An 11,519-nucleotide genomic window follows, 5' to 3' on the forward strand; every position below is an offset into this window, starting at 1 on the left:
GGGTTTTATGCGCTCGACGAGAGCGAACGTTTCCGGACTGTTAAGAGATGGAACCGAAACTAAAGAGGAAATTTCCCGTCTGACAGCGGCTATGAAGGAAATGCAAGATACTAGCGATCAACAGATGAAGATATTGAGAAAAATGCAAGCCGAGATGATAGACTTGCATGAGAAACTCCAGGTGGCAAGGACCCGAACCGAGGTAGCTTTAGAGCGTTGCGATGTCTTACAAATGCAAATTGCTCAGAACGCAGCGGGACCTGAGGCAAAGCCTGAGGAGGAACCCGAGGAAGATCCCAAAGAGGAGCCTAAGGAGGATCCCGAGGAAGATCCCGAGGAGGAACCCGAAGAGGAACCGGAGGAAGAACCGGCTGAGCCGGAGGCACACTCAGAGGTGTCCTCAGACGATGACATCTAAGGATGATAACACCTAGATGGAGGGGTTGTCTTCAACCAAACTATTATTTTCTATGATTTTAAGGATTGGTTTTAAATACTTTGTAGCGAATACAATGGTTTTAATCATGAATTATTATTTGGATTATTATATGGTTGTGATGTGATGTTTGCTTCTTTTATATTTCTTTCTTACCTATCTTTTTATTACATGTATGGTGTGTTGTATATGAAAACAAAAATTCATGTCAAATATTTTATGCTGTGATTCTAGGAAATGGCTGGAAGAAACGCTGGACACGGTCGCGGTAATATCAACTTGACTGCAGCAAAACTCCAAACTCTGCTGAACGACCACGCGGCGGCCGCTCTAGCCGCACATGTTCAGAATCAAGCTGGAGGTCCGACTGGAACGTGTACTTTCAAGAACTACCTGGATTGCAAGCCCAATTCGTTTAAGGGCACGGAGGGAGCTATAGGCTTCCTGCGTTGGGCTGAGAAGGCCGAATCAACGTTTGAGATGTGTAATTGTCCACCTGCCAGTAGGGTCAAATTTGCTGCTGGAACACTGGAAGATTCTGCTCTTACTTGGTGGAACTCAAATGTGCAAATTCTTGGATTAGAATTAGCGAACGCTATGAACTGGGAGGAGTTCAAGAATATGATGCGGGAAGAGTATTGTCCTAGAGGGGAGATTGCAAAGTTGGAATCCGAGTTTTGGTCGTTGAAGATGGTGGGTTCCGAAATTGAAGCGTACACCACCCGTTCTCACGAGTTAGCTGTGATGTGTCCACGGATGGTAGACCCGCCTAGTAAGAGGATCGAGATGTATATTGATGGGTTAGCACCGCAAATTCAGGGCATGGTGACGTCTTCCAGACCGGCTACACTTCAACAAGCGATCCGGCTAGCTCACAAACTGACAGATCAGGCAGTGACCCAAGGTGCGTTACCACCTAGGGGTTCAACCACTAAAACCCGAGACAACCAGAGCACTGACAACAGCAACAACAACCCGAGTAATGGAAAGAGAAAGTTCGACAACGCCAGGTCCTCATCCTCGAACCCCCCACAGCAACAACACTACCGTAAGCCCGAACTCACTCGGAGCTTCAATAATCAGGGTCACAACAATAACAACGGTAGCGGGTAGGGTTCGAGCGGCTATGCTGGGAAACACCCGAAATGCAACAGGTGCAACTATCACCATGCTGGCCCGTGTGATCGTGTCAAGTGTCTGAGATGCGGAAAAATGGGTCATCAGGCCAAGGAATATAGGGGAGACCTAGCGGCAAAGGGTGCTCCTAAACCACCTATGACGACTAAGGGGTGTTTCGAGTGCGGTCAAGAGGGTCATTTCAGGAAGGATTGCCCCAAACTAAAGCAGAACGAGAATAATGGAGGCAGCAGCGGTGGCGGAAGTAGTGGTAAAGGAAGAGCTTTCGTCATTGGTTCGGGTCAAGTCCGCAGCGACCCATATGTGGTGACCGGTAAGTTCCCTGTGAACGACTGTTTTGCTTCTGTTTTGTTTGATACTGGAGCTGATAGGAGTTTTGTGTCGAAAGCCTTTAGTAAACTCTTAGACTTAACTCCAACCTCGTTAGATGCTAAGTTTCCTATTAAATTAGCTGACGGTAAGTCTATAGAAACAACTCATGTACTTGCGGGATGTAAGTTGAAACTGTGGGGTCATACTTTTGTTATCGACCTCAAACCTTTTACGCTTGGTAGTTTCGATGTCGTTGTCGGCATGGACTGGTTATCCGAGAACCGAGTGGAGATTATATGTCACGACAAGATAGTCCACATCACTACCCCTTCTGGTGAGACCATTTCGATTCAGGGCGAGAAAAGCGGCATGACCACCAGCGTCATCACTCTCATGAAGGCGCAGAAGTATCTACGAAAGGGTCATCCGGCAATTCTAGCCCATATTGTTGAGAAACCCGCGGAGGAGAAGCAAATCGAGGATATACCGATTGTGCGAGATTTTCCGGAAGTTTTCCCAGAGGATTTGCCTGGACTCCCTCCTATTCGACAAGTCGAATTCTAAATCGAATTGACCCCCGGTGCAGCACCCATAGCACGAGCCCCGTATCGGCTTGCACCGGCGGAGCTTCAGGAATTGTCCACTCAATTGCAAGATTTGTTGGATAAAGGTTTTATCCGACCTAGCTCATCACCGTGGGGAGCCCCTGTCTTGTTTTTCCGAAAGAAGGATGGGACTTTCCGCATGTGCATCGACTACAGAGAAATGAACAAGGTGACGATCAAGAACCGTTATCCCTTACCCCGAATTGATGATCTATTTGACCAACTTCAAGGATCGAGTTACTACTCGAAGATCGATCTGCGATCTAGTTACCGTCAATTAAGAATGCGCGAAGAAGATATTTCAAAGACGGCTTTCAGAACTCGGTATGGTCACTACGAGTTTTCGGTTATGCCTTTCGGCTTAACCAACGCACCAGCCGTATTTATGGATCTCATGAATCGAGTATGCAAGGCGTATCTCGACAAGTTTGTGATTGTTTTTATTGATGATATCCTCGTCTACTCCAAGGACAAGACCGACCACAAAGAACACTTGAGGTTAATTCTGGAATTACTAAAGAAGGAACAACTGTACGCTAAACTCTCGAAATGCGAATTTTGGCTTCGCGAGGTTCACTTCTTAGGACATGTGATCAACGAGAATGGTATCCATGTCGATCCCGGTAAGATAGAGGCCATCAAAAACTGGGAAGCACCTAAGACTCCGACTGAGGTGCGACAATTCCTAGGACTGGCCGGCTACTACCGGCGTTTCATCGAGGGATTTTCAAAGATTGCTCAACCCCTCACCGCTTTGACTCACAAGGGTACTAAGTACAATTGGGGTGACGCACAAGAATCCGCTTTTCAACTGTTGAAAACCAAACTCTGTAGCGCCCCTATTCTAGCCCTTCCCGAGGGAACAGAAAATTTTGAGGTACATTGTGACGCATCGATACAAGGTCTCGGTTGCGTGCTGATGCAACTCGAGAAGGTTATAGCCTATGCCTCTCGACAACTAGGGATTCACGAGAAGAACTACACGACCCATGACTTGGAACTCGGAGCTGTGGTGTTTGCCCTTAAGATATGGAGGCATTACTTGTACGGTACCAAGTTTACCATTTACACCGACCACAAGAGTCTCCAACATATCTAAGATCAGAAGGAGCTGAACATGCGACAGCGTCGTTGGGTCGAGCTGCTTAAGGATTGTGATTGTGCCATAAAGTACCACCCTGGAAAGGCCAATGTAGTGGCTGACGCTCTCAGCAGAAAAGAAACCGATAAACCTAGGCGAGTGCGAGCATTACAACTTACGATTCACGCCAACTTACCCGATCAGATTCGCGATGCGCAACTCGAAGCTTTGAAAGATGATAATCTTCCATCAGAACTTATGCGGGGCATGAACAAGCAACTCGAAACAAAATCGGACGGGGTCCGATATTTTGAGAACCGGATTTGGGTTCCACGATACGGAGAGTTGAGAACTCTAGTGATGGACGAAGCACACAAGTCCCGATATTCTATCCACCCTGGCTCAGATAAAATGTACCATGACTTAAAGACACTTTACTGGTGGCCAAACATGAAAGCCGACATTGCCACCTCCGTGAGCAAATGCTTGACTTGTGCAAGAGTCAAAATAGAATATCAGAAACCATCTGGCCTGCTACAGCAACCGGAACTTCCAATGTGAAAATGGGAACACATTTCAATGGATTTCACCACGGGATTACCTAAAACACCGACGGGATGCGATACCATCTGGGTGATCGTTGACCGATTGACTAAGTCTGCACACTTCATAGAGATTAAGGAATCGGACAAAATGGAAAGACTGACTCGCGTCTACATGAAGGAAGTAGTGTCTAGACACGGAGTGCCTGTCTCAATCATTTCTGATCGAGATTCCCGTTTCACTTCGCACTTTTGGAAGTCACTACAAAGCGCACTAGGTACCCGCCTGGATATGAGTACAGCATACCATCCTCAGACGGATGGGCAAAGTGAGCGCACCATTCAGACCTTGGAGGACATGTTGCGTGCATGCGTGTTGGATTTCGGAAAAATTTGGGAACCTCACTTACCCTTGGTAGAGTTTTCGTATAATAACAACTACCACGCAAGTATTAAAGCAGCGCCGTTCGAAGCGTTGTACGGACGGAAGTGTCGATCACCTCTCTGCTGGGCAGAGGTGGGTGACAGTAGAGGTGTACAAAGCGGTTTTTTTTGAAAACCGGTTACGGTTTTAAACTGGTTTGGTTTTTTTTTGTAACAAAAAACCGTTTTTTTTTAACCGGGACCGGTTTAAACCGGTCTCAGAAGGCAAATATTCCTAACCTATACAAACCGGTTAGAACCGGTTTATAGACCGGTTTTTTAAACCGGTTTTTAAAACTGATTTATAAAACCGATTTTTAAAACTGATGTTTAAATTTTGCAGCCATTTAACCTTTTTGCCTTTATGATGAATGGTTATAGTACCTTTTTGCCCTGCTGAACTAATGGTCCTTGCTTCAGTACCTTTAATATGCTATATGCATATTTGGAATGCATATGTAGTACCTTTATTAATATGTAGTACCTTGCTGCATTAGTTCAATTTAATATATGAAATGCAAATGTAACCAAATATTCATGACAACAGAGGAATAATTTCAAACATATTCTTCTTAAAGTTCAAAACTACATATAAATGGTAGAAAATACGATGGCCACTACTAACTGGTTAAATACGTGAAAACAACATACGATTAAGTCTTGGAACAAACGGTTACATACATAACTGGTTAAATACGAATGCCCACTACTAGTATATATTATTTTTAGTGGGGCTAATATATGTCTTGATGATCGCGTTTAATCTTCTTCGTCCGAACCCGATCCCGAGCCCGAACCCGAACTAGAACTATCGCGTAAGAGTTCATTTAGTTTGGCTTCGTCTTCGGTTATTGGGGTAGTCAATCCGGCTTCAACCTCGTCCGCGTACACTTCGGCTTCGTAATCTTATTCGCCATCGAGTGAGCGTATGTGTTGACATCTCTCCGCCGCATCCAAGTAATCTTTCAAGCAAATCTACATCTCAACCGCTTATAAAAAAAGCACTTTCCAAAGCTACTGTGGAAGCTTGGACCGTTAATAAATCTCTGGCCATGGTGGCTAAGATCGGAAATTGATCTTCCTTACTTTTCCACCAAGCCAACAAATCAAAGTTTTTAAATTCTTGTGAAGTCATCGATCGTAGAAAGTTCGAACCACCATACCGACCGAGTTCGCTACTACTAGTGTTACCACGTTGCATTTGACTCGACTCATCAAACACTTGGTTATAAACATACAAATCTTGATCTTCCGTATTTGATGAACCTTCGCCGAAAGCGGCATTTCTCATTGACTCGTGAATGTGTGACGTGCAAGAACCATATTTTGATACATAAACATCAAACATTTGGTTAAGTTGAGTATTGAATTTGGCACTTGCGACTAGTCCAAAGTTTGGTTCTTCGAGGGTGTTTAAATCCAATGCTTTTGCAATTTTTTCAATCAAAGACCCGGTTCCAAAAATATTAAAACAAGGGTTTAAAGCGGAGGCAAAAGTGAAAACCGCGGGTAGTTCTTTAAAATATTTTCTTAATTTTTCCTTCATCGTATCCGCTATATCACAATATGGTCTACCTCTTCCCGCCAACTCGTTTAATTTTAAACACATTTTAAACAAATTGTGAAGTACCAATGAACTTGTTGGGTAGTAATCCCCCGATAAAGTCTTTGTTGACGTTTTGAAAACTTGAAGCAATTAGGTAACCGATTCAATAAGATTCCAATTCGATGGGTGGTAAGAAGAAACCTTTCCACGACTCGACAAAATGTTATGAAATTCTATTAAACTTTCTTTTTGCATAATAGCTTTTTCAAACATGGTGCAAGTCGAGTTCCATCTATGAGCAACATCCCAATTGGGTCCGTAGCAAACTCGACCCGCTTCCTTACACATTTTAATATATTTTGAATGTCTATGCGCATGACTATATATATGGCGCAACATTCTCTTGAAAGCTTCTTTTTGTTGTTCAATAACCTTTAAACCATCTTGAACGGCCAAATTTATGATGTGTGCGACACATCGACTATGAAAAAAAATACCCTCACAAATCGGTTAGTACTTTAATCTTAAATGCGACACCGTACTTGTATTGTTTGAGGCGTTATCGAAAGATATGTACAATATTTTTTCTTTCAATTTGTAAGTTGCAATACATTTGTCGATTGCTTTATATATAGCTTCACCGGTGTGAGGGTAATCAAAAAGTTTAAACAAAATCGTGCGTTTCATCATTTGCCACGTCGCCGGTTCAATCCAATGGGCGGTGACACAAAGATATGAGTCGGGTGAACCGTGCGGTGCGGACCAAACGTCGCTAGTCAAGTTAACACCGGTTTCTAGTTTTTCAAAATAAGAAATTAATTCTTGTTTAGCATTTTTCCACAATCTTAAACAATCCCTCCTAAGAGTAGCACGACATATATAGGTGTATCGTGGTTGGAGCGTTTTTTGAACCATCTTTGTGAATCGTTGGTTGTCGAAATGGTTGAACGGCAAACTTTCTTGGATTACAAACTTCGCCATTTCCTCCCTTGCCATTTCGTAATTGTAGGCGAAAAGAGAAGCGCCTTCGCTTCCCATGGTAGCTTGACCGCTAGCGGCTTGTTGTTTCAACACCTTGCAATACGGTTTTTCGAAGTGATTTTTTAATGAGAAGTTTGCCGCAATGGCATAAAAACGGTTACAATAGTGACAACGCGCTTTTGTTGACCCGTTCGCCATCTCGCACATATCAAAATGTGCCCAAACTTCGCGGTTACGCTTTGTTGGAATAACACGAACTACCGTGTCGGTGTCGGTTGTGGACTGGCCAACGTTGACCGAATCTTGATGACTGGAGCTTGCCATGGTCGTGTCGGTTGTGAGTGATTTTAAGATTTTTAGGAGATTGAAGGATGGTGTGGTTAAAGCTAAACACCCACCACCCTTATATACAAAGTTAGAGATGATTTTTTGGGGGAAAAAAACAACACAACGGCTAAATTTTGTTGGCAACGGTCATATGTGACTATGTGAGGCTTTGGCAAAGCCTTGGTGCATAAACTGGATAAAGACAAAAAAAAGTTGATTGATGGTCATAAATATTGCTACAATACAACATTCATATTTTTGCATGCATGGTCATAATTGCATGCATAAAAGCTGCTGCAGTGCTGTGCATGGTCAGAAACTCACAATGCATAGGTTTAACCGGTTTTTAATATTTGGTAAGGATTACCGGTTTTTTAACCGGTTTAGGGAAAATCGGTTTTTTAACCGGTTTAGGAAAAAACCGGTTATGAAACTGAACCAGTAATATATATGGGAAACCGGTATAAAACCGGTCTAACCGGTTGGTAACCGAACCGGTTATAAAAAAACCGGTTTTCCAACCAAACCGGTTTCGGTTTTTTTTTCGGTTTCAGTTCTATAATCAGTTTTTTTGTACATCTCTAGGTGACAGCCAAATCACTGGTCCAGAACTGGTACTTAAAACCTCTGAAAAGATTGTTTAAATCCGAAACCGCATGGCAGCAGCACGAGATCGCCAAAAGAGTTACGCTGACAAATGCCGAAAGCCTCTTGAATTTCAAGTGAACGACCAAGTATTACTCAAAGTCTCACCTTGGAAAGGTGTGGTTCGCTTTGGGAAGCGAAACAAAATCAACCCACGATACGTTGGTCCTTACCGGATAACTGAGCGCATTGGTCCGGTGGCGTACCGACTGGACTTACCAACAGAACTCAGTGGCGTACACAATGTATTCCATGTATCCAATTTGAAGAAATGCATTTCCGATGAAACACAAGCAGTTCCTTTGGACGAATTGCAAGTTGATGAACAGCTACGCTTCATTGAAGAACCAGTCGAAGTTTTGGATTGGGAAACCAAAACACTCAAGCACAGCAAGATTCCAATCGTTAAGGTTCGTTGGAACTCGAGACGTGGACCGGAGTTCACGTGGGAACGCGAGGATCAAATGATGAAAAACTATCCTCACCGTTTTGAAGGGCCGACCAAACACAGAAAACCGCAAAACCCGGCAAACCGTCAGAAATCACCGGAGGTATGAATTAATTTTCGGGACGAAATTTCTTTCTACTAGGGGATGATATGACAAACTAAATTTTTCTTACTTTTCAGACACTCATCGCGACTTGACTCAAATTTTCGGGACGAAAATTCTTTAACATGGGAATGATGTGACACTCGTCAATTTCAGTTTAACTCCATTAACTCAAACTCCGTCAATTCAAACTTAAGATCACTTGATCTAGAACGCACATCTCATTACATTTAAAATAAGGTTTTAAATGACGCTTGACAACTACTACATGTGTAGTCTTTCGGGAATTGCACCAAAACGCAAACGAGTGGACGCAAACCATTGGTGAATAAACGAAAAACATCAAAACAATAATTATGTGATAATTATGTGTTAGACTTATGGTTATGTGATAACATTGTATGAAACGTTAACTCAAGATGCAAACAAGTTAATTTAAGCTAGAAAAATAATATTTAGAAGTGGAGAGGCCTTGATGTAACATATTATTATTAATAATATTAAAAACCCTAATCTCTTTCTCTCTCCCTCTAACCCGATCGGCCAGCCCCCCCCCCCTCTTCTCCCTTGCGATCGGCAGCCCACACACACACACATATCACCTTGTTTTGATCTTGTTCTTCATAATCGGAGCATCCTACACTCATTTCTAAGCATCTCTCACATTTCCCTTGGTTGTTTCTGTGTTTTTAAGGTATAAATATGAAACCCTAATTATTGAATATCATGTATTAAGTGTTCTTATGATTGATTATTGCTAGAGGATGATTGATTATGTGTTGGTTATTGATATTGATGATCATATGTGATTTTGAACGGTGAAAGATTGATGAATCATTGGTTGATTGTAAACCCTAGAGGGTTACTACTGATTTTTGTGATTTATTATGCTCGTTACATGTTTTGAGATATGTCGTATGCTTAGGATGCATGTTAGACGATTGTTTGTGCTTGCTGAGTTTTGACAGCAGTGATTGTTAAACTTGAACGACATGTAACTTGTTGAATATATAAGCAAACTGAGCTAATTATGAGTCTAAAAGGTAGTACTCTGAGTCTACTTTTCAGAAAGTCCAACCACGCCTAATTTGTAGGTGTTTTGGTTACTCAAACGATTTAAATATGATTAAAGGTCAAAACTGGTACTGGACAGATTGTAAGTTATGTTTAGACAACTGTAACTAATTGTTAATGTGGAAATTGGCTGAGGTTGTTAACACTACAGGGTACTATAATGAGTCTAGTTTCTATAAAGTCTAAGTTTGTAATTTTTGGACGAGTAAAAGTTAATCTTTATGATTTTACAAAACTGAAGTGCAAATCTGAGTTGTGAGACCTGCTGTTAAGTTGTTTTGTAATTAGCATATATCATGAACTACAAGACCAAATGGGTTGGTTCCACTTCTGGAAGTTAACTTGTTGAGTTAAGATCCTAACCCAATTGGTCTTGCATTAATTGGATTATTCATTTAACGGAGATAACAAATAACATTCTGTTGCGCATGAATTTGACTGCTGTGAGTTTGTTGTAATGTTTTGATCATTATGAGTAAACTATGAAGAATAAAAATACAATAAAATATGTTCTGGAAACCTAACTCATGTATGTTTTTGTGACGATTTTTGGTGAATTAATTGAGATGCTATGATCTGTTGAATAGAGTAATCTTTCAAGTAGAATTCTGTCTTGATGAAACTAGCTGCTGAACTTTGTGAAAATACATGAAACGTGATAATTGCTAGATAATTGTTATGTTTTGACCAAATTGCCCTTGTGGGGAATAATTGCTAGAAATGTACACTATTAATACATGATATGTAAATAGTTGTCACACATGTAACGTATCACCAATGTGCTTGTTGAGACACACACAATTCACAAACGAAACACGAAACGTATTTTATGCATAGGAATTATGTGCCGAGTCTAGAGCCTCGATAATAGTTCCAACACTTAGAAAATCTCCTTGTTGTTTTAGAACGCTAGTGAGAGTTTTCTGTGACGCGCATCACTTGGGTGACTTGTTTTTGAAATTCCTCGCAAATAGTGAGTTTCACTTTCCCCTTTTAAACTTTTTAAACGCTCTTCACTTGGGGGAGATAACATACTCCGAAACGCTTTTAGATTTTGTTATGAAATTATATATCACTTGTAAAGGCTAAGTGGCAAACGAAACAATTGAAGTCCTTCACACATCGAACCGTTTAGTATTGGAAAATAGCGAGTCATTGTTGAGTAGTACTACTGGGTTTGACAAACCCCACCCAACGCTAAGCTCGACTGGAGGTCGAGTGGGTGTAATCTTGGCTAAACACATTACCATGGTCGGGATAGACCTGGTGGCAAGGCACATGATAAACAGTCAGCTTTGGTGTCGAACACTTAGTAATACTTGCTTTATAGGCTAGCTACCTATAGATATATAATTGATTTAACACTATCTGGTAACGCAAAACCCTAAACGCAAAACGCTAAACGCTTTATTTTATATAAACTTGTGGACTCACCAACCTCGTGTTGACACTTTTAGTATCTTATTCTCAGGTAGCCGAGGCGGGCGCGCGGTATAGGATCATGCATTAATTTGAACGTTACTGTTTATGCAAACTTGTTTCAAACTATTGTTATTGGGTTTTAAGTCGTCCTGCGTGACGCAACGCTTGGCTTATGGTTTTACACTTCCTCACTTATTTACACTTAAACGTTTTCGTGGTTTGAAAACTTTATTTATGGTTTGATTATAACTAATGATTCCGATCCTGTTAGTTCACACCCTCTGACGGTAAAACTCTGTTAGTGGATTTGAGGGTGTGACAGATACGGACACAAAAAGAGATAAATGTTTAGTTTAGGGTTTAAAATGAATATAAATCAAAGTTATTTATTATATATTAAATTAATATGATAAAAAAATATTAATAAAGTTATAAAT

The 11,519-nt window shown here is 41.4% G+C and overlaps 1 protein-coding gene across 1 annotated transcript; it reads right to left on the reverse strand.

Moving 5' to 3' along the window:
• Positions 1-6,592: 6,592 nt before the first annotated feature.
• Positions 6,593-7,387, reverse strand: LOC143595419 (zinc finger BED domain-containing protein DAYSLEEPER-like). Its single transcript, XM_077074440.1, has one exon. It carries the CDS (start codon positions 7,385-7,387, stop codon positions 6,593-6,595), a length of 795 nt encoding a protein of 264 aa, XP_076930555.1.
• Positions 7,388-11,519: the final 4,132 nt, after the last annotated feature.

Source organism: Bidens hawaiensis, unplaced genomic scaffold (assembly GCF_021521415.1).
Source record: "Bidens hawaiensis isolate Kalapana, Puna unplaced genomic scaffold, B.hawaiensis_p1.1 tig00045122_1, whole genome shotgun sequence".
Classification (NCBI taxonomy): domain Eukaryota; kingdom Viridiplantae; phylum Streptophyta; class Magnoliopsida; order Asterales; family Asteraceae; genus Bidens; species Bidens hawaiensis.